Here is a 23,889-nt window from a genome sequence, read left to right on the forward strand (position 1 = left end):
ATACAACACATTAATGGCAATCCAACGTTGTTTGACAAAAATGATATCTATTCACACCATGCCTATTAGCAAAAATCATGTCTACTCTTTAACAATCACACAACCATAAAATCGAGAAAACCTGTTGTATGAACATCACTTCACACAATAGTTTTCATGTCAAAAGCTGTTGTGTGATTGTTGACATATATTATCGAGAGCGACCTCGACATATGTCGACATATGTTGATGAGATCTATCGATATTCACACAACAGCTCTTAAAAAGAACAGTTGTGTGAGTTGACAATTACACAAGGGTTTTATTGAAAAAACTGTTGTGTGATTCTCGACAGATATCATCGACAACTGTCGAGAAGCAGCTCAACATGTGTCGGCATCTGTCGATAATATCTGTCGAGACTCGCACAACAATATTTTACAAAAAACCATTGTGTGATTCTCGGCATATTTCATCGACATATGTCGACAGCTGCCGAGAAGCAGCTCGACATGTGTCGGCAGCTGTCGATGATATCTGTCGAGACTCACACAATGGTTTTTATTGTAGTGTTGTGTGTCAGTTAGTCAAACAAGCTCTTTTTAGCCGTTGTGCGACATGTTGATCAGACAGCGATCGGATTAACAACGGATTTGACCTTTAACAGACGACGTTTTTTCCCCGTCGTGTGATGCATTATCTAAGGTAGTGAGAAGTGAGTTTTACATAGTGGAAGGTTTGTCCCTCAAGAGTTAGGAGCACGCAATTTTTCTCCATGGTGCAGGGTTTCTGCGAATAAAAAACGTACTAGTGTTATTTCTTTTACTTTCAAGAACTTGTTCTTTTATTTATTACTACGTCTCCCCGTTATCAGATAGCTAAAGGTTTGCTATCCTTGTGAACGGAATTGGACGAAAAAGTAATAAAGGCTTATTCACTCCCCCTGTAGGACCTTCACAGTCATATATTGGTGAAGTCACAAGCCTCCATGCCAAACACTCCAGAAGCTGTGGATTTCAGCCAATATAGGAATGGTATGCCAACTGTGTCTGAATATGGCCGGAAAATTGTTAACATAGCCGGAATATTGGGCGGTGTGCAGAGGGGGGTGGGGGATGGGGAATCATCATAACATATATATAAAATTTAGGGCAAGGAAGTGGGTGAGAATGTGAGATACCCAATGTGTGGACTAGTTTATGCTAGGTTAGACCTTGACTAAATGTTATTCCACTGATCTGTTGTACATTGTAGGCAAAGGGGTTTGTTGCAAAACCTTCAATCCTTCGAAATTGTTAAGTATGTAAACGCAAGAAAAGGAATGAGACCTTTTTATACAGGAAATTTCTATCACATATAGGATTTGGATAGCAAACAACTACTCAACTCACTCACTGTTGTGGTCATAGTGTCATACTTCTCATATTGCTGCACAACTGCAGCTTTCACAGAAATGAAGAAACAAAAAAAATGAATGATCTATATGTGCCTCTTGCTGGTTTACTTCTCGGAAGAGAATCACATGACCTATTTGCTTTGCCTTCGATATTAATATGCTGCATCTTCTCAGTAAGAAAAACATAGAAGCTAGCGCTCTAAGATGAGGCACTTGCATGTAATGCCACCAATGAAGCATAAGTGCCATCCTTAATATTGATCAAAGTCTCATGCTTTCCTTTTTCTGCAATGACTCCATTCTTTACCACTGCTATCAAATCTGCACTTCTAATCGTCGATAACCGATGTGCCACCACCACTGTTGTTCGATCCACCATAACTCTGTCCAGTGCATCTTGAACGACTCGTTCAGATTCAGCATCAAGTGCACTGGTGGCCTCATCGAGTAGCAATATCTTTGGCGCCTTTATAATTGCTCGTGCAATTGCCACCCTTTGCTTCTGTCCACCTGACAATTGGACCCCCCGCTCTCCTACTATTGTATCATAACCCTGCATCAATTTCCAAAACTACATCAACATTCTGAATATGTATCCCAATCTCTATCATACTACATGTAGCTGATGTGACAAACTTTGGTATATTATCACATAAACATGATGATATGATCCTATAAACGGTGACTAGCTATCAACTACCTTCTCATTTATGTAGCACATTGATAAAAGATCATTATATATAGCACTCTGCAGTCAAAAGAAATTGAGACTAATAAGTGTAGATTCAGTGGACCTGTTGTAAGCTACTAATGAACTTGTGGGCATTTGCCAATTCTGCTGCAGCTATAATTTCAGCTTCGGTTGCATTTCCATCTTTTCCATATGCAATGTTGGCTCTGATAGTGTCATTGAACAGCACAGGCTCTTGGCTCACCAGCCCCATTTGCTGTCTCAACCACTTCAGTTGTAGCTTTTGGATTTCGATTCCATCTAATGTAATGTGACCAGAATCAGGGTCATAAAATCTCTGCAACAATGAGATCACTGTCGACTTCCCACTACCACTTTCTCCAACCAGAGCAACCGTCTGAAATATGAAACTCAAATGGTAAGTTCCACATATCTTAGTACAGAGGTCCAACTCTTGTATGTTGCATGGAATTGGATAACAAAATAGTACACAAAGTTACCTTGCCATGACGAATGGTCAAGCAAAGATCCTGGAAGATTGGCACGTTGGGCCTAGTCGGATACTTGAAACTGACATGGCGTAGTTCAATATCACCCTTCACATTTTCTATAGTAGTTCCAGAGTCGTCGCTAGAGTCTATTTTTGACTTGCCATCAAGAATTGCAAATATGGAAGAAGCAGAACTCTTTCCTTTACTTACATCAGGAGCTAGGGAGCCCGACTGAGATATTCCCACTGCTGTCATAGTGAGAGCAAAGAAAACCTGTAGACCAGGAGAGCGAAGTTTTAATGGTGAAATCGATAAGCTAATTAAATTAAATTAACTTAATGTCTTAGCCGCAACTGAACTCCTTCATATGCAGATCTCCTAAAGTAAAGCTTTGTATGACAAAGAAAAAGAGCTCACCCGAAACACGTCAGAGAATTCTGTCTTGCCTGCTGCAACAAGTCGGGCTCCAGCATAGAAACTGCAGGCATACACAGAAAATAGGAAAAAGAACGATAGTCCAAAACCAGTTCCGCTAACTATGCCTTGTCTTATCCCATTTTTAATAGGACCTTCACATTTTTTCTTGTATAGTTCCATCACCTTCTCTTCAGCACAAAAGGATGCAATTGTTCTAATACTCCCAACAGCATCATTCGCTACTTGGCTTGCATCCTCGTACATTTTCTGCAACCAAATAACACTTTAGCATTGATAAAAAAGACTACTCTCAAACATATCAATACAAATATATATGGTTAGATAGCTAAATGATTAACTTCTTCAATAATTTTCCACTTATTAGAGAGCATTACCTTTGCATCTGCGCTGAACCCTTTCATTATCTTGACTTGAAAGTATCCACTTAATCCTATCATTGGCAGCAGGACAAGGACTATAAGAGCCAATTGCCAATTTGCTACGAAAGCAATAACTAGGCCTGCAACTGCAGTTGCTAAATTCTGAACCAATAAACCTAGGGCGTCTCCAACCAACCCTCTTAGAGAAGCCGCATCTGTAGAAAGCCTTGCCCCAATTGCACCACTTGAATGATCAGACTCGTCAAACCAACCTATGTCCATGTAAACCACCTTCTCAAAGCACTTTGATCGAACTCTTCTTATCAACTGACATCCAGCCACACCAAACAGGTACCCTCTTGATGGTTGTGCCAAGAATGATGCAACTCCAAGAACAACAAAGATTAATGCCCAAAACTTTGAATCTTTACTCAGTTGGTCAGGTGGCTCAAAGAAGGTCTTGATTACACTGGATATTAGTATCCCAAAAACAGGTAAGATCACCCCATTGGCTGCTGCAGCTAAAGTACCAAGAAGCAGCACTGGGATCTCTGGCTTGTTCAGGGCAGCTAGGCGGCTAAGTGAGACTTCTGGATGCCCTATTGATGATGTTGGAGCATCAGTATCAGGTTCAACAGGATTTGTTTCAACGATGCCGATTGCAGTAGGTGCACCACCATATGAGATTGACAACGAGTGACGACTACTATTTGCTCTTCCAGATGATCCACGGCTTATGGATCTTAATAAAGATAATCTTTGACTTGACTGTCTCCGAGAATCAGAAGAGATATCTGGCCTATCCTGATCATTTAGACCAGTATGTTCTGACACAGTTCTCGTTTCTTGTAATCTTATAAGCTGGCTATATGCTCCCTCAGGATCCTTAACTAGCTCAGAATGTGGTCCTGTTCCATCAGTTAAAAGGATCAATATCTGCAGTAGTCATTAATTGACATGGACAGCATGCATGTTTAACAATTGCAAGTAATTATAAGCATGAAAAAGGCTAACAAGATAATATTAACATTTTTTTTTTTGGCTGAAAGATGAGTGAGAGAGGAATGACCCCCTAACACTCTTATGATAATATTAACATATTCATTACCTTGTTCAACAATTGTTCCTCGATGTATGACAGCAATGGTATCAGCATTCCTTACTGTGCTTAAGCGATGGGCTACTATGACAGTAGTCCGGTTAACCATAATCCTATCGAGTGCCTCCTGCACAACTCTCTCAGATTCTGTGTCAAGAGCACTTGTTGCTTCATCTAGAAGTAGAATTCTTGGGTCTTTTAGAATTGCTCGAGCTATAGCAACTCTCTGCTTTTGGCCCCCAGATAGTTGAGTTCCATGCTCACCCACCATTGTATCTAGTCCCTGGATGAACAATTCAGAAAAACCACAAATCAAAACAAAACAATTGAAAGTGTTGCTTCCATATTTAAAGTAACAATATGAAAGATTGTCTGAGTAAGCTCAAGTCCTGGTAGAATCTAAAACGACTGGAGAAAAAATTAAGAGAACAAAGAAGAATTATAATAGAGAGTATAAATGAAAGTTGAGTTTTAACCTGAGGAAGTTTGTCTATGAATTTAGCAGCATTGGCAAGCTCAGAAGCGGCCCTGATTTCTTCAGTAGTTGCACCATCCTTCCCATAGCCAATATTATCTCTAATGCTGCAAGTAAATAAAACAGGTTCCTGGCTGACAAGCCCTATCTTCTGTCTGATCCATTTTAGCTGGAACTCTTTCAGATTGACTCCGTCAATAAGAACTTCACCGGCTTGTGGGTCGTAAAATCTCTCAATCAAACTTATTACAGTCGATTTACCACTTCCACTCTGTCCTACCAAAGCTGCAGTTGCCCCACTAGCTATTGTGAGAGAAAATCCACGGAATATATGTTCATCTGGTCTTGCAGGATAACTAAAATGAACATCCCTCAGTTCTATGTCTCCTCTAATATCTTTTAATTGTTTCCCTTTAGTATCAGAAGCATCTATCTCCGGGTTTCTTTTAATTGTCTCAAACATCTTATACGCTGCAGCTTTCCCAGAAGCAAATGCGGCCAAGGATGGAGATGTTTGCCCAAGAGACCTGAAATTTATAAAAAAAAAAAGTTCAAATATCATCATCATTAATGTTTAACATATTTTGAATACTAGAAAACCATCATGTATATCGTGAATTTTTAGAAAGTGCAACTTACATGGAGCCAGTCAACACAGCAAAAATTACATTCATAACATCTCCTCCATTATATCCCTTTTCAAGTATCATTTTTCCGCCATACCATATAGCTAAACCATAACTACAGAAGATGATGAGCATAACTGCACCGATACCCAACCCAGATGCCAAACCCTCTTGCACACCAGACTTGTAAGCTTTAGTTAAAGAGTTGTTATACTTAGTTATAGCTTGTTTCTCCCCTGTAAATGATGCAACCTGCACAAGAAACGCTCATCTGTATGAGTTCAGGATAGAGAAAAAACTATACTTTTTTAGTTTTTATACTAAAGAAAGACTACTCACAGTTCTTATTGAACCAATCGTCTGCTCAACCACAGTTGCTCCCACTGAATAAGCATCTTGTCCACGAGATGCCAACTTTGACACGATGAGGCTCAAGACAGCACCAGAAATGACAAGAGCGGGGATAGAAGAAAGCATGACCAGCGTAAGAAGCCATCCCTTAACAAATGCTATGATAAAGCCTCCAAAGAATGTTGCAACTAACTGGATACAAGTTCCTACCTGAAATAATAGTGTAAGAAACGATAAACGGTTTTTAAAAAAATTAGCAATAACTTGACGCTATTTCGTGTCATGTAAATACAATAATACATACTTTCTCTCCCATGGCCTCCTGAATGAGCACAGTGTCGCCTGACATTCTCCCAATAACTTCTCCGGTACTAGTTTCTTTATCAAAAAAGCCTACATCTTGCTTCAATATTGTTTTCAAGTATAAAAATCTTATTCTCGCAGCTTGTCTCTCTCCGGTGATCATCCAACAAGACATCTCTGGAATAAGTGTTCAAGACTATTAATTTATAATGACCAAGAGTTCAAGACTATTTTTAACCGAGGTATCAGTTTTATATACTCACGTAGAAATGAAGCAGCTGCCGCTCCCAAAGCCAAGTAGACGTACTTGAGAGCCACCTGAAGATATGGGACTGACCAAATCAGCTTCGATTGATCCAGTTAGTTCAAGTTTACATGTAGCAATTTTAATGACAAATTCTTACCTTTGACACTGTATCAACCACTTTATTGGAATTCGCAGATTCCCCAAAAGAATTAATCACATCTCCCAAGATTATGGTCATTAGAGGCATACATATTCCATTCCCAATAGCGCCAATCGTACCAACCGACATTAACAAGTAATCCAAGGAATCAGCAAATGAGAAGAGCTTGAAAAAGGGTACTGTCTGGGTGCCACCCTCCTTGCTCTTGCTTGCATCTTCCTTGTTACTACTACTTTCCGGTCCATTCTGGGATTCCGGCACTGCTGAGTGGCTGTTCGACGCTTTAGCTTCCTCTTTGACCACATGATCTCCATCCAAAGGATTTTCCTGGTCACCCATCTCTGTCACAGCAGATGTTGAGTTGCTTATACTTGACAGCAAGCGCCTCAAACAATAAGCTTGCTGCTGTTGTGTGACAAAAAGCAACACAGAGAACTTGGTTTATAAGATCAGAGCTGCAAAAGAAACACATTTTTAAAACATGAATCAGCAAACCAGACTAGCTAGTTATGCTTTCTGGGTAACAAATTGCCTAGCCAACTAACCAAAGAGCATATGCCTACTACTCTTTCCAATAGAAAACAATACAGAGTACATTCATCATTGTACCCAAAAACAAATACAAAATCCATGTATTCCAATATTCTTGATTTGTATGATGGTGTTGTGTGCAACTTGTCAGCCCAAGAAAGCAGAGAACCGCAGTCAAAGCAAATAGTATGCAGAGAATAAGAACACACCATATTGATTCAACAAACAGAGGAATAACAAGAAAGTAATGGCTCAAATCAATCAAAGAAATGCTGGGAATAATCTTCACAACCAAAGCAGACGATTTGTTAGTTCAGAATAAGAATCAAAAGAGAAAGAAACCAAGTGGGGACTGTGGGGAAGTCCATGCATGCTAAGATAGGCAATTCCACAAGCATTTGATAGATTAATATCACCAATAACATGGAGAAAGAAAGTACTGGGGATTCAAGATTACCAGTTATGACGAAATGGGTGGATGAATTTGGTTGGGTTTTTCAGCAAGAACGTTGCTTTATATAGAAGCCAAGCAAAATCGCCTCCTACCACCTAAAAGGAGTCGGGCCCTTGAAAATGGAATAGTCAAACACTCTTGTTATCCAAGAAAACAAAAATGGGTAATAATAATCTGAAAATGAATACAATTCTAGTCCTCTGCTTCCCTCTCACTTTCTTGCTTGGCTAAGAAGAAAATTTTTGGGAAGAATATCTTTTTGTGGTTGACTGAAGAAAAATCATTTAGATCATTTGGGTTTGAAACTCTATTTGGCATTTTGGCTCGGTGCAAATGCAATGCTGCCCTCCTTCCTTTGGTGACGGTTTTTCAATCCCGGCCTGCTTGATCACAGTGACCCACCTTTCACTTTGCTTTTTGGTGGAAAAGTGGGAGAGGGGGACTCATTTTCGTCACATATTCGTTAGCAAAATACATCATTGTCGTCACATATTGTATTTTAGGGTGAAATTATTGTCTTTTTCTTTGGGGTTTTAGTGTCGTTTCTTTGTTAAGATTCTAATATCTTTTGTGGATTATGAGTTTGAAATTTGGAATTTAAAACTAAGCTAAAATTGTGATTCTTTTTTTATTTTATTTTTGATACAAAAATGGTGGCTAAGTAAGCTTCCATTCCAAACTCATTGGGTCTTGTTTCTTTTATTCTTTTATTATTTCACAATGTTACGGTCTTTTTGAAACATTATTTGATTGGCAAAACGATCGGTTAGGTAATTTGGGTGGAATATCCGCATGTAAACTTGGATAAGTATTAGACGTGTGCTGATAATTACGGTTACATAAAGAAGCTTAGCTAGTATTAGTATATGCTGGATTTATGCTCATAATTTAGGCAATGTTTTGTGGAATATATTTTTTTCAAACATGGTATGATTAAGTAGATTTTTATATCAATGGATGAAAAACCATGGAATGCGACACAACAAGCAGAATACACAAACCAGTGCTGTGTTTATGACACCTAGGCTTATATTAATTAGTACGTGTGTATATGTTTGACATTACAATAAAATTACGTACATGATGTTGATATATATATTTATATATATATATATATATATTTGTATGAAATGATGACGACATATAAATCAATCAAGTCCACAAATAAAATTAATCAGGGCAGGTCATGTATATATGTGGCTTTTATAATATTGCATGCCCATAATTCTTTTTTGGAAATGTTGGTCTCTATGTGCAGCCGAAGTTGGATGATGAAGGAGCTCGAGGATTAATTTAAAAACTTAAACGAAAGAGAAAGAATGGATCTGACATCACTCATGACATTGCAATCTTCTCAGCTAAATTAGGGTTTTTCACTTTTTCTGTTGGATTGATCTGTGAATGTTTGTTTATTATTGGGTTGATTAGTTGTTTAATTAACGAAAAGGATATTGAGCAGCTCGCTCTACGATCAAGTTCAGAAAGTGTCGACCCTATCTGTTTATAATATGGCCAAGTATCCTTGTTTTATAATCATCATATAGTTTCTTATCAATCATCATTACATGTAACTGATGTAAGGAAAATTCTAAATGGATATGCATCGATCACTCTCATTAATTTGTTTAGTGAGGAGCCCTTGTCCTAAGAACCATAGATGCATTTGAACTAAGATAGGTATTTTTGCAATATTTAGTGTAGAGCATCTCTAGCAGCAGTGTAACTAAAATAATAGTTAAATATAGTAATAATTATGAGATTTAGTTATTGATATAAAAATTTGGCTCTAACAGTTATTGTTATTTGTAAGTTAAGTAATATTTTTAATGAATTATAAACTGACACGTGGAGAAAAAAAAAATATATATATATATATGTATTCTTTTAACAATTCATGGCTCAGTTGACAAATTTATCAATTTTATTTAGCAATCCTTAAATTTAGTAACCATTTAAGTATATTGTTGGAGCTCCTATTTATCCGAAAAATTGATAAATTTCAAAAAAAATTTGATTTAACAATACTACTAGAGATGCTCGTCAAAATTATAGACGATTCAATTCGTATAACACTAATTTAACAAAGTCAAATTATTATTTAAACTAACAAATTGTTGGTTTACTAGCTAGCTACTGCTGTTAGCCTCCAATAAAATTGGTACATATACGCATAGTATTGCGTCATCCGACATGATATATTGACAATCTGGATGGGTCTCATTTTCCTGTTGCTCCTTTCATCATCCCCAGAGAAAAATATCGATCAGTTTTCAGTTACATTCATTGATTAAAAAGGGTCAATGTTATAACCCTAAAAAACTAGCCGAACGCATCAGTATGCCAGCCAACAATATTTCTAGATGAACCTCTTGGTTTGTTTAGTGAAATCTTGTCTTAATTAGAACCGGGGTGTGTTTGAATTAAGCTTCAAAATTTTGTGATACTTAGCTATCAAGTATCATAGAATACGAGTATTCTTCCTATAATATCAATTTGACAAGTATGTAGTCGTCAAATTATTTTAACAGATCGTCAAGTTTTTGTCAAAACATAGCATAACAAAAATGCTCGCTTCCTAGCTAGCTTGTTTACTTGCTTCATAAGATTCATATATCTGTTGTTAGTCTCCAATTTTGGTGTACGTATACATGACAAGTCAGAATATGCCATTACCTACCCTTCTAGTTGTTACTAATTCCCTTCTTCTGCTTTTTCGTTCATACTTCCTAGATGAACCAAAACTATTCTCTATAACCCGAAGATGCGAAGAAAATATGGATCCGTTTGCATGCATGGATGAAAATGATGTTATAAACTCTAAGTTGCCAATAATGTTTCTAGATGTTCCAGCTAGCTTTGACCGATTGACATTTGAATGATTTGATGAAAAGATGGATGGTTGTTGTTGTTCAAATTTGGGCACTTACTTGTGGGAACGTAGGCTACAAGAAAAGTGTATATATGCAGATCCCCTATTTATGTCTCGTCGAGGGAATTTGTTCATACTTCACTGTCAGATTAACGATGGCGCGCGATGGGCATTCTATTCTTCCTTTGGCCAATTTAAGGGCTCAAATAATATTGATTAGCACAGAAGACTTGAATTACGGATTCTTTTTAGGGATAATGGGGGGTTTAGGGTTTAGGGTTGGCAGGAGAATATTTTGCTTACAGCCCAAAACAGTATGCCAACCATTATATTCTCCCGTTGATAACAATTCGTCACCGTACCAATGGACTCCATTCCATATCTGCCTAGCTCTCTGAATTCTGAGTTTGATGTGATCACAAAGTTAATTGGATGTTGTCGATAACTGTCATAAGAGCATGAATTTTATCTTCGCTATCATAAACTTTTTACTTTTGAGTATCGAAGACAAATCTCTCTTATAAACTTTAAAGCCTCGGAAAATCTCAAGTACAAATTAGACAAACTTTGGTCACACATATCCACGCGCCCCTGACTCATGCGGTGTAACTCCACTAGCTGTCTAGCTAGCACCCTTTAGCTTCGATTCTTTTGTTGTTAACGGAATTCAAACTATAAGTGGCATCTTTGAAATCGAACTTTAACTCTCATTTCTCAAACTGGTACAGTCAGGTAAAAAAGGAGAGGTAAGTTTTGCAAGGTAACCAAAATGTTGACCTCTAGGATAATAAAAAACGTTGACTTTCGACCAAAAAAAAGAAGAAAAAGAAACATACATGTTTTACAAGCAGGAGTAGGCTGAGTAGCAATGGCCAAAATCGAAAAGCACCATACCTTATCATTATGGCTGCTGCTGCAACATTACGGATAGACCAAACTCTCAGAGAGTGAGAGAGAGCTAGAGACGAATAGTGGATAGATAAGCAGAGCTCAGCGACAAATCAAATACCAACCAAAAAGCTAACCTTCACATTCAGTAGTGTCGTCAACTCGTTATTTTCACTCTCAGATATTTTTAGATTCCCACTCTTCATCTTCTTCTGCTTTTAGAAAGAACCCAACTTTGAGGTTGGGAGATGTATGCAGCAGAGGCCTCAATGGCTGCCACCAACTTCCTTAGGAACCCAGTTCGGATCAGACCCACTTGGTCCCATAACATTCTCATCACCAAGTCACTGGTTTGGCACCACAGCATGAAATGGCAGTGCAGCAGTAGCAGTAACGTCAGCGTTGACGACAAGTCTCTGTTTTCTGTGACGCCGGCGACAAAGTACGACGTGGATTACTTGGGAGAGAAGACCAAAGGGGATTTGAATGTCAAGCTGGAGAGTCTTGAGGCTTTTGGTAAGTAACTCAGTTTGAATTCCCAAATGAAGCATTGCTTCTGTGTTTGTAAAGTTTTGATCTTTTGAGTTGATTATGATGAACCCATGTAGGAATTGATGGCCAGGCAACTTTGGAAGGTCCAATTGAGGAAGTGGCTAGGATGGAGGCTGAAGAAGCTGAAAGGTTGCTTAAAGATTTGGGTATTCCGGTACTGTTTACTTGTTCTTTTCCTGAGGGTACAATTTGGTTTCATTAGTTTTGGTTTAATTTGGTTGAGTACTAAGTGTGTGTATGTATTAACAATAGAATATCCCATTAATCATTTTGTAAAAGTAGAGTAGCACTTTGTGCGGTAATCTTCTTAGACTGAGTAATCATAGTTCTTTTTGGTTGTATCGATTTGGTTTGGCTGAGTACTAGTCTGTTATGTTGTCTGTTTTCTAATGGGAATTGTACTTGATCACTGTTTTATGGCAGAATAGTACTTATGCAGCAGTCTCACTGTGTTGAATATTTGTGTACAGAGTCCTTTTTTGTCAAGGCAATCGCCTCGTGGTATCTTTTGTAGCCGGACATTGAATCTTCGATCAATTAGTGCCATCGGTTATGATATGGACTACACCTTGATGCATTATAATGTGATTGTAAGTATCAGTTCAATATATTTGCATAATGAATATGTTGAAATTTTTATTCTGCAGAATGGGATTGTCTGTTGTCTGAAATGGATTTCTATTTCTCAGGCTTGGGAAGGGAGGGCGTATGACTACTGTATGGACAATTTAAGGAAAGTGGGGTTCCCAGTCGATGGTCTTGCATTCGACCCTGACCTGGTAACATCTATAAACCAGTTCAAAGATTTAAAAATATCGACATATATGCAATTCATAACATGATTAACATCTGTTGACATTGCTGTCCTTGCCTATCTTGTTCCATCTTTTCATATAGGTTATTAGAGGCCTCGTCATAGACAAAGAGAAAGGCAACTTGGTGAAGGCTGATCGATTTGGTTATGTAAAGAGGGCTATGCATGGCACAACCATGCTATCTAATCGAGCTGTAAGGTACATTGTGAACCTTATTATTGGGATTTTATGAACAGTGATGATTACAACATACTCAAACATGCTTTTCATGTGCTCATTGACAATTAAATATCAGGATCAGATATTTACTTTGTTCTACCCGTGTTGTGTCCTACTTAGTTTTTTCTGATATGCAGCATTTTAAGGTACCGTTTTCAGAAGAGAATAAAAAGGAGTAATATATTCAGCAGTTCTACTTATGTTTCTTACTTTCTTTTCATTGAAGAGAGATGTACGGGAGGGAATTGGTGGACCTCCGGAAGGAAAGTCGATGGGAATTCCTAAACACTTTGTTCTCTGTCTCAGAAGCTGTGGCGTATATGCAGGTATCATATTCTCTTGGTTAGGTCACTGCATTACTGTTGTAGATGTTATTTTTGCTTTATTTCCAGTAAAATTTACCTCTAAAGCTGCTTCAACTTAAACACAAATGTAATGCAGTAAAGAAAACCCAGTCTTTTGACCATAATGAAATACTGTTGATCATTCTAGGCGGAGTACTGCACCTAATCCCAAGTATTGTCAATTTCGATCCTTTGATCATATCTTGTTGCTAAACGTTCTTTAGTCAACAACATATTGACTATGTTTATGAAAATGTTTATTTGCAGATGGTTGATAGATTGGATGATGGAACCATTGCAGCACAACTTGGTCCACTCGATTATAAAGGGCTCTATAAGGCAATAAGCTGTGGAACAATTTTATATAGCACTGGTGTTACTTTTTTCATCTCCTTTTTAACCCTTGACATCATTTCAGGCTGTTGGAAGAGCCCTCTTCAGGGCACATGTAGAGGGTCAACTGAAGGTTAGCATATCTTAATTATTTGTTCAGTAAATTAGATATCAATTCATGAGTTGAATCTGATTGTGGCATTGATGCAGAGTGAGATAATGGCTAAGCCTGAACTCTTTGTGACACCTGATCCAGAATTGCCTCTAGCACTTTTGGACCAAAAGGAGGTATGTCTTCCAAGATGTTATCTTTGCACGAAATTTTACTTCATTTACTTCTTATTTACCTTGATCTATTCCTGCTTTAGGCTGGTAAAAAGCTTCTCCTCATTACCAACTCGGATTATCATTATACAGACACAATGATGCAACATTCCTTTAACAGATTTCTTCCTAATGATATGGGTTGGCGGGGTCTATTTGACATTGTAAGTGAATATCGTCCATCTACTTAACTTGGTCATGGCATAGTATTCTCTAGATTCTATGTTAGAATTGTCTGAGGATCATTCTTTCATTGTTGATGCTGAAATTAACGGTGTAATACAATTTGCAGTGGTAGTCTAACTTCATACTAAATCATAAGGCATTCAGTTTTTCCTAAACACGAAATTGAAGACAAATTCTTTCTTTTTTCTTTTTTCACTGGCCAGAGGTTTGCTTGAGGTTATATGATCTGAGAATTGCTACCAAACTTCTACAGCAGCAAGTATAACTTTATGCTTTTTGTGTTTATGTGCAGGTAATAGTCTCTGCAAGGAAGCCAGAGTTCTTCCAAATGTCACACCCAATGTATGAGGTAGTGACGGGTGAGGGGCTAATGCGTCCATGCTTCAAGGCTGTAACAGGTAATAATGATTTGAGTTCTTGTGCTTGTTTACCTGCCACTGACTACCTTAAGTTCTTGACATCAAGGGGAATAGAATGAAAATGGTACTTCTAATGTGCTTAAATCTGGTTGTAGTAGCTGTGATTGTCTATCGAATTTACAGTTTTAGACACTTGTGTGGACAATATTTCTTTTGTCTTGATAGCTAATAATTGTTTTAAGGACTCATGACTTATAATAAATTTCGTCTGCATTTGGGAATACACAGTAACAACTTGAGCAGGTATAATACCTGTTCTGGGTACCACCTGGGTATCATGGTTATAGGCTTATAGCAGAAGAAGAGATTGTATTTTTACAACTTCTAAATTATACTTAATATGGGCACTGCTTGCCTGAATTGCTTGACTAACTGGCTCAGAAAGTGAATCCTCAAAAGGCAAAATGCTATCTCAGTTTCTAGATTTCTCTATGCACCTTGTCTGTATTTTAGCTGAGGTGAAATAATCAAATCTGATCAATCGCCATAATACTACATTTACTAAATAGTTATTTTGTTTGTTCTCCTCACCATTTTTCCATGCCAGGATAGTCAAATTCTTCTGAGCTTCTGAGCTATGTGCTCGTCAAAGCATTTGATTATCATTCCATGTTTGATATTGAATTATCAATCTCATATTCATTTAAATGATATGTTTCTGTAGGGGGCTTGTATTCAGGGGGAAGTGCTCAGATGGTTGAGAATTCCCTAAATATCCATGGAGATGAGATACTCTATGTTGGTGATCATATCTACACTGATGTAAGTCAATCCAAAGTTCATCTGCGGTGGCGAACAGCATTGATTCTTCGAGAATTGGAAGAAGAGGTTTGTTTGATGGATTCTCTTTTTATATGCAAACGAATGAGCTATGCAATTCCAGATCTTGCAATATAAAGAACTGCAAGTGTTGACCTCATGAATAATAAGTATTTGCTACGAAAAGAGTCCAAGGCCACAATTGAACTCAAATAACCTGCTTTCCGTTTGCCTTGTATTCTATTCAGCAGACTGATCACGTACAAACTATTTATGGAAATTTGGTGCTGAACTTAATATGTTCGTATCATTGAAGTTTCGAATGCTGATGACGGTTTTATGAAAATTTTGACACTGCAGTATACTGCTCTGATCCGTGGCAGGGGTCATAGAGAATCACTAATCGAGCTTACAAATCAAAAGGAGGTCGTAGGGGATCTTTTCAACCAACTTCGACTTGCGTCTCAAAGACGAACAAAAGGGCGTCCTGCGCAAGTAAGATTTATCTACAACCAGTAATTTCTCAATAAAATTCTCCAGTGGCACCTGAGTGACAAAGTAGCGTTTTCCTGGCAAGCAATTTTTGTTCCTTTCAAATGCTCGAGTCTGTTTCCTCATGAAACAAACATGTAATCTTGCTCCTTTAGCTTTAATAAATAGAAGTAATGGTGACCCTGGTTATCTCTTGAACGGTGGTTTATACTAATCAATGCGACTATTAAGTGTCTGGTGTTACCTCTAAATCAATGCTACAGAACTTTTCTATTCATAATTCTATGGATCACATGATATCATAAGCATTCAGCAAGCAATACAATTTCCTAGGCCAGGAGTGTGGGTCAAAAGATGTTAAGACTGAAAAAAGGAAAGAGCACGTGCTATTTATTGGATCTCAAGTGTTACTATACTTACAGACCATTGCTGCGACACATTTGGATGATCAAGAACTCTCAGAAAGCATGCAGAAGCTACTTATTGTTATGCAGAGGCTAGACCAGAAGATTGCTCTGCTGCTAGAATCAGATGGAGAGCTTTTCAACAAAAGGTAAGAGGAAATTAGAAAGATATGAAATTGAGTTTCCAGTACTAGTGTTGAACTTTGAAATGGATGTGTAATCATGAACATCAAGTTGATCTTATGAATATGTTGTCCATAGGTGGGGATTTCTTTCCCGTGCAGGATTCTGGGATAAAAGCCATTTGATGAGACAAATTGAGAAGTATGTAGTTTTTTACATGTTCATATTTCAGTATAAACTTCCAAAGATCTCTAGGCATGGCTGTGATAGTATTTAAATTTTAAACTTCCAATGTCCTCATCCATGATGTCCCCTCAATTCCTTTTCATCTTGCAGGTATGCTGATATATATACCTCGAGGGTGTCCAATTTCTTACATTATACGCCTTTCATGTATTTCCGCTCACAGGAACAGGTAACTAGAGTATCATGACTTTTTTTCCTTAAAAAAAAAAACGTTTTATTAATAACTCATACACCCTACATATGTCAGCGAGGTTTGAACCTATGATCTCAAAGTTGTCAGTTAAACACCTTAACCAACTAAGCCACGGCTCACCGACTTATCATGATTTTCTCTATGATGTTTTGCATTAGAGAACCATTCAGCATAAAAAGTTTAAACTGCTAGGTTAGCGTGTCAAACTAATACCTTCCTTGCTTACAATCTTACTCATTGAAACATCAAGAGGACAAACATGCATTGCCGCTCCACTCTGCACCTATACACTAAATGGGAGTGGAATGAGGATTAAGATTTCAAACAAGACATGATATTTGATAACAGTAAAAAAGAGAAGGAAGATTAGTATTGCATCTGATTTCATTTCTGACTTTCTGTGGAACAAAGACTAAATGTTTAAATGTTTTACCTCTGCAGACTCTTGCTCATGATTCATACTCATACTACTGTTCGAAGATTTATGGCTCTGCTGTGGATGACGAAATCAATTCCATCTTGTAAACATGCAATTCCCTTGTATATATTGCCTGCTGATTCTTTAGAGTATCCCCTTTGTCAATGATGATCCAGCGGGTTACATATAGAAGGTTTTGTCGAATAATCTGTAATTTGAGCCATAATGCCTCTCCAATATGTTGGTCACAGATTAACTACTTCCACTCATTTCAGCTATATTCACTAATGCCACATCATGAACTATTCAAAGCTAATCACCCAAATTACCTTTTCCCTCGTACATTGAAAACAACATCATTCACCTTAATCTCACATGGTAGTTACTTCACCGGAAAAGTTTACGGTTTCAACTTTTACGTATGAGCTACTCGCAGCAGTAGTTGTAACCTAGACTACGACTTACCGGAATTACTCCATTATAACAAGTTGCTGTACGTTGGTGTCTAGAAACTTCATGTACAGTAAACTAACACTCATTATACAAACAAACTATCAACAGAGTCGCAACTCCATCATCTCCCTTATATATTGGTTTTTCTTAATTTTAGGGAAAACTTTGGTTGTATAACGTGTATTGCTCCAAACTATAACTATCTTCAAATTACGGCCAGTGATGAGGGAGAAAATAAAATTCTATATGCGCTAACTTAAATATTGTTTGCAAGTTAAACGATACTAACCTAACTCACAATATGGAACTCAATCAAAAAAAAAAAAACCACAGTATGGAACGACATGTCGTTTAAAGCTGGTTTTAAAGAGAAGCAAAAGCTCTCAGTATCTGTGAAAATGGAGATGAAGAAGCTGAGATGGGCAATGGACGGAGCCTTCTGGGACCTGGACATCTCAACTCCGAGGACCCTCGACGGCCTGAGCCGCCCTGTTCCTGGCGACCCACTTCCTCTGGGGATTTCCCGAGGCGCCAGGCTCTCCCGTCCCAAACAAATTGACTTCATGCAGCGCTTCATGGCCGCCCCCTTCGTCCCTTCCTACGGCGCCGCCCACGGCTTCTCCATCCAGCGCGTCCTCACCATCCCCGTCGCTGAAAACTGGTAACCCATCTCCGCAATTCCATCAAGTTTTGATCTTTATAACTTTTCCGATGTGGGTTTTGGTTTTGAAGTTTGAGTCTTTATGATTGATTGGTGGGTTTTAAAGCTCTGTAGGTTTGGGACTTTACTGGGTCAGTTCAATTTGCAGAGGTTTTTGTCCTCTGTGAAGAAGAGTGAGGGCCCACCACCGGACTCTGCTTCTTCATGGATGCAAATGCTGGGGAAGCACTTGCAGGATAAGTCACTGTATGCTCTTTCTTTCTGCTCTGACTTGCTGTTGACGCCGAATGACACGTTGCTTTTGAGTGTGGAGAGTTATGGTGATGAGAAGAAGCCGAGGAATAAAGCACTGTTTCAGCACAGGGTAAGGGGCTTTTGGTTTATGAGATTGTTGTCTATAATGTGGTTCTTGTTATTGTTGAAGAGTTTAGTATAACATTTGGAACGGACTTTTGCAGTTTCCTAAACATAATTTGTCAGTGGAGGCGGTTTGGCCGGGGCTTTTTGTGGACAAGGGTGGTGATTATTGGGATGTGCCGTTGTCAATGTCACTTGATTTGGCTACGGTTGCTTCGGATTCTGGTGCCAGTTATCATGTGTGCGTGCATCATAATTCGGGGTCACCTGAGCGCGTTGATGGTGGTCCGAGTGAAGGAATACCTGCCGGTTTGCTTCCTGGTTTGGCTGTCAAGGGTGCTATTTCCTTTAGGAAGAATATTGATCTATGGAGAAGCAACGCTCCAAAGTTGAAAATGGTGCAACCGTTTGATATTTTCCTTTCGAATCCTCATGTTTCGACTTCAGGGATTATTGGTAAGACTACCCTTTTCATTTGCTGAGTTTATAGGAGTTCCAAGATAGAAATGACCATTGGGGATAAGATATGGATTTTTTATTTTTTTTATTTTTATTTTTTTTGCATTAGTCAGACACCCTCTGCCTTCCATGAAAGGAAGTGCTTTGTTGGACGTATTAGAAAAGAAATTGTTCTACATTGTCTTTGAATATAAACTAGTTCCCCTGTTGGTATAATAATAATCTCTACCTGTTTGCACAATAACTGATACTGAATCCCAGTCAAGTATATATATTGTCAGGGTTGTCAGGTGGCTTGCATGCTTAAGTTATAGACGAGTAGGAGATGAATGTTGCGATACTGTAGCTTAAATCTGTTCATTCTTGTGTGATTTTTTGTAAATTCTGCTTTAGCTTAGCCACTCTTGGATAGTGCGAGTAAGATTAGTTTAGTTCAATAGCCTTATGTTTCAGCATACTGACCGTTGTGGATGCATATGCTTAATACATGGAACTCTCATTAACTGAGACTTCGAATTCATGCTTCCATATATAGGTGCTGCTATGACTGCCTGTTTTGGTGACGGTGCGGCTAGGTCACAAATTGAGGATGATGATCCTCAGGGTTTTAGAGGCTTTAGTCTTCAGGCTCCTGCAGTAAAATCTGCCCTTCTAGCAGATGTTTTTGCGTCTGCATCATTTTCGGCACAGCATGGAAACTTCCAAAGGCTATTTCTAGATCTTACTCGTTTTCATGCTCGCCTGGATTTTCCTTCTGGAGCTAAATTTCTGTCGGGTGCCACACATCTAGCAGAAGATTATTTCAATTCTCAAAAGCCAAATTTGGAAGCTATTCAAGATATTTGCCCCAATGCCACCCTTTCTCTTCAGCAGCAGGTAACTATATATCTTATCTTAATTTCAATTTTAGCAAAATACTTTCTATGAATTCAAGTTTGATCATAGATGAAATAGATAATTTGCTTATAAGCAACTAGTTCTTTTAACACTTGTATTATATATCTCTGGCTTTTTAGCCAAATTGCTACCCTACTTTTTACCTTAGTGTCAATTTGCTACCCTAGCTTTCATTTCAGCTATTTGATACCCGAACTTTTCATAATTAGCCAATTTGCTACCCTAACTATTATTTCTGCCAATTTGCTACCTTATATTTTCAAAATTAGCCAACTTGCTACCTTTTTGTCATTTTATTTTGTTCATTTCTTCATCCAAACATGAATTAATTCTAAAAATCGAAGGTTAAAGTTGGTCGATATTGAAATTTTGATAAGTAAATTGATGGAAGGGTAGCAAATTGGCAGATTTAATAGTTAGGGTAGCAAATTTGCTAAGTATAAAAAGCTAGGGTAGCAAATTGACACCAAGGTGAAAGTTAGGGTAGCAAATCGGCAATTATGCCTATATCTCTCTTGTGGTTGAACTTAGGCAATGCCATGATAGTAAATTGTTTCAATAATAACCTAGCTCAGGTTGTCTATTCTTTATATGGTGTTGGGATGATTAATACCTTTATACTATATGTAACAATTTCCAAATTTATTTGCAGATTGCTGGACCTTTCAGTTTCAGGGTTGACTCAAAAGTTGCAGTTGAACTAGGGAACCAAAACTGGAATATACGTGTGGATGAGCCCGTATTTGCCATTGAGTATGCACTGCAAGTCCTTGGTTCAGCTAAAGCCGTTGCTTGGTATTCCCCAAAGCACCAAGAAGGCATGATAGAGCTTCGTTTTTACGAGACATAAATTCATGTAACTTTAGTCTTGTAGAGTCATTTTTGGGTCACATTGGCTCCAATCCAGAAAAAACTTCTTTCACCATTTCTGAGGTGATGTATTATTGGAGATTTTATTACTGAGAAATGTAATGATATTTCTGGCCATTGCGAGTTTGTCTGAGCTTCAAGCATTGTCTTCTGAATATAGCACCACTCACTAAAATCAATTGGTACAAGAACTGAAATCTTTAGTAGAATGGAAGCTTACAAGAGTTTATAGTATAATGCCTACCAAAACTGGTGTTAGGAGAACCAGTTGGAAGCTGTAGATGGTCCTCGTTATACTTGACTGTCATAAGACAAAGCCCTTGAGGTGGAGCTAACAAGGTATATTTAGCAAGCTCCCTTCTATCTCGAGTTGCCAATATCTTGGGTACAATGTCAGGAGGAACTGCTTCCCTTCCGATTTGAAGTAGCAGAGCAACCTGTGGTAGTGTATGAACAAAAAAATGCTGAGAGTTGAAAAGAGCAAATTGGTATCGAGTATTGACAATCATTTTGATCAGATATAAGTGTATGATGCAAAGCACAGTGCTAAAACAATAAATTGTGATGAAATATGTGGGGATAAATGTCTCACCATGTTCCGGACTTGTCTATATAAGAATCCCGAGCCTTCAACTTCAAGCTGTAAAAGAGCTCCCTAAACAGTGATGGAATGGATAATCAGTTATGAATCATTTTGTTCACAAACAAACTGGAAAAGAGCACAGGCCCTAATCTGGTAGATGATTAGAGAAATGCTTAAATTGGACAATACATGGAACTGAATTAGCAATCCATGAACAGCTAATGAGCAAGTGCAACACCTAAAATTCAGATACTCTGGTCGAGGGTCTGAGTATTACCTTTTGAACAAGATCACAACGGAATATATCCTTTACTGGATCCCGCACTCGCTCCTTCTGGGATGCATTTACAAAAGCAGAGAAATCATGATTTCCAATAAAATACTTTGCAGCTTCTCTCATAACAGCAGGATTCAATTTATGAGCACTATGGTAAGCATTGTGACGCTGAAATGGATCCATGAATGTGTCATTATATATTCTGTAATGGTACACCTTCCTTTGGGCTGAAAATCGAGCATGAAACTCAGGCACAGCCGGGCTAATTTCCCTAACACGGATATCCTCTGGAAGAGTACCATTGAGAGCTGCATGAATTCGTTCTATTCTGTCGTAGTTGAATGGCGTGATAAAGTGTGCAACCTGAAAGCTGAAATGATAGTGAGTCTGTGTAATGTGGGTGCATATCCTTGCAGAAGCATGAAGAGAGCAAGAAACCTAGTCAGACCTGACCCCAAGCATGCACACCCTTATCTGTCCTACTTGCACCAACCAAATGAAGATCGTTCCTTTCCAGCTGCGTTGCTACCATTAGAGCTTTCTCCACATAGCGCTGAATGGTAGGTGGTGAACTCTGATATTGCCATCCTGAAAGATTCATTCAGATGTTGGAGATAGTACAAAGGTGAATGAAGCTCAACATTTCTTAAACTATTTCACTAAAATATTCAAATGGCATCTCCAAAACTCATAATGTGAGCAAACAACAACCTCCATTGCTATAATCATTCATAGAAACATTTCATCAAACACCAGTCAAGCACATTAGCTAGCAGAGCTAATTTTCACCTGAAACATTCACTCAGGTATTGGAGAAAGTATAGAAAGTTAAAGCTTAAAACTTTCTCACACTATTTCATTAAATATTCAACTGGGCATCAAAAGAACTCAAATTGAGAGCAAACATCCTCCAGCTATATACTCATTCATATAGGCATTATATCAAACACCATTAATCACATTTCCTACCTCAGCTAATTTTGATCACCATCTCGGCATTAAAATTAGAAACCCACTTTCCTTCAAAATAAGCAAGTGGGTTTCACCACTCTGAATCAGCAATTTGGTTCCAATTTCCAAGCAAACATCTTTATCACCAAAACCCAGAAAGTAGCCATAGATAACAAAGCAAAGCACAATGCTTTAATGGAAGCAAATCAGAAAGAGGATAAGAACCTGCATAACGGGTGCCGTCGTAAGCTATGACCAAACGCCACTTAAACCCGTCAACCTTCATCACCAAATTGTCTCCATCCTTTGTGTTCTGCTCCAAAACTAAAACATTAATTCATACCATCAAAAATTCATAACAAAGTGAAAAACAGAGAGAAAGAGATAGAGGATTACCGATGTATTAGTGGGAGTTGGAGAAGAAATAGTAGCGTTAAGGTTTGGATGACAGGGAAGGCCTGCAGCTAATACACTAGTGCTACTCATCTTCTAAACCCTCCATTCAAAACCCACAAACGCTCGTTTTGCAAATTGAAACCAAGACGTTGCCTATGTGCTACCCTTTTTGTGAACAAAGTTGATAAAAACGGTGCGTTTCTGATGCTTTAGCTTAAGTAGTTCCATCTTACTTTTTTTTTAGCTGACAAAAAAAAAAAAAAACACTTGTTAATGGAGGTGAAAAGTGAAAACACTTAGGACGATGCTGACGTTTTGTACAATGTTTTGTTGGTTTGTATCTTTCAACCGTTGCGTTTATGTAACGAGAAAGACCTGTTGAGCATTTCTCTAGTTCACGATCTTGTATAAATATTGTGATATTTTCATATTGATAACACTACAAAATTATTTTTGTATTGGTAGAACTACAAAACTATTATTTTCTTACTATTTGGTCGTTTGCTTGATGACATAGTTGATTAGTTGCATTTTTATTCTCTTGTAAATTATTTCAACCTCAAAGTTGCTCAGATCTTTTAATCTAGTATGAAAAGAGGACACACAAGTGTCTATCACAAAATGTACTAAATCATACACATTTTCATCAACATTTTTATATTACTTACATTTCGTTAATGACAGGTTTACCATGCCTGGTCCTGGCCCAGTGCTGGCAGTGCGCTAGCACCGGGGCCCAAGGCTGAAGGGGGCTATTTTTTTTTTCATTTGTTATACATATATATATATATATAGATGTAA

General features: G+C 38.0%; 4 protein-coding genes across 4 annotated transcripts; 2 read left to right on the forward strand and 2 right to left on the reverse strand.

Moving 5' to 3' along the window:
• Positions 1-1,280: 1,280 nt before the first annotated feature.
• LOC101307483 (ABC transporter B family member 4-like) lies at positions 1,281-7,636 on the reverse strand. Its single transcript, XM_004297020.1, has 13 exons — positions 7,604-7,636; positions 6,613-7,070; positions 6,472-6,526; positions 6,210-6,385; positions 5,894-6,115; positions 5,568-5,806; positions 4,930-5,455; positions 4,463-4,736; positions 3,370-4,262; positions 2,975-3,241; positions 2,567-2,830; positions 2,170-2,463; positions 1,281-1,928 (listed from the first exon to the last, which is right to left on the reverse strand). The coding sequence occupies exons 2-13, from the start codon at positions 6,952-6,954 to the stop codon at positions 1,575-1,577; spliced, it is 3,906 nt and encodes a 1,301-aa protein (XP_004297068.1). The 5' UTR covers positions 6,955-7,070; positions 7,604-7,636; the 3' UTR covers positions 1,281-1,574.
• Positions 7,637-11,531: 3,895 nt separating this feature from the next.
• Positions 11,532-17,498, forward strand: LOC101307778 (cytosolic purine 5'-nucleotidase-like). The gene is made up of 17 exons (XM_004297021.1): positions 11,532-11,873; positions 11,966-12,063; positions 12,380-12,499; positions 12,599-12,688; positions 12,807-12,922; positions 13,170-13,269; positions 13,555-13,626; positions 13,706-13,753; positions 13,831-13,908; positions 13,989-14,108; positions 14,423-14,528; positions 15,214-15,377; positions 15,669-15,803; positions 16,223-16,353; positions 16,466-16,528; positions 16,664-16,742; positions 17,208-17,498. Exons 1-17 carry the CDS (start codon positions 11,606-11,608, stop codon positions 17,289-17,291), a joined length of 1,872 nt encoding a protein of 623 aa, XP_004297069.1. The 5' UTR covers positions 11,532-11,605; the 3' UTR covers positions 17,292-17,498.
• Positions 17,499-18,035: 537 nt separating this feature from the next.
• LOC101308076 lies at positions 18,036-20,997 on the forward strand. The gene is made up of 5 exons (XM_004297022.1): positions 18,036-18,298; positions 18,413-18,662; positions 18,757-19,111; positions 19,650-19,990; positions 20,664-20,997. Exons 1-5 carry the CDS (start codon positions 18,036-18,038, stop codon positions 20,859-20,861), a joined length of 1,407 nt encoding a protein of 468 aa, XP_004297070.1. The 3' UTR covers positions 20,862-20,997.
• Positions 20,998-21,064: 67 nt separating this feature from the next.
• Positions 21,065-23,231, reverse strand: LOC101308370 (tRNA pseudouridine synthase A 1-like). The gene is made up of 6 exons (XM_004297023.1): positions 23,089-23,231; positions 22,918-23,005; positions 22,190-22,329; positions 21,742-22,104; positions 21,474-21,536; positions 21,065-21,318 (listed from the first exon to the last, which is right to left on the reverse strand). The coding sequence occupies exons 1-6, from the start codon at positions 23,176-23,178 to the stop codon at positions 21,082-21,084; spliced, it is 981 nt and encodes a 326-aa protein (XP_004297071.1). The 5' UTR covers positions 23,179-23,231; the 3' UTR covers positions 21,065-21,081.
• Positions 23,232-23,889: the final 658 nt, after the last annotated feature.

Source organism: Fragaria vesca, linkage group LG4 (assembly GCF_000184155.1).
Source record: "Fragaria vesca subsp. vesca linkage group LG4, FraVesHawaii_1.0, whole genome shotgun sequence".
Lineage (NCBI taxonomy): Eukaryota > Viridiplantae > Streptophyta > Magnoliopsida > Rosales > Rosaceae > Fragaria > Fragaria vesca.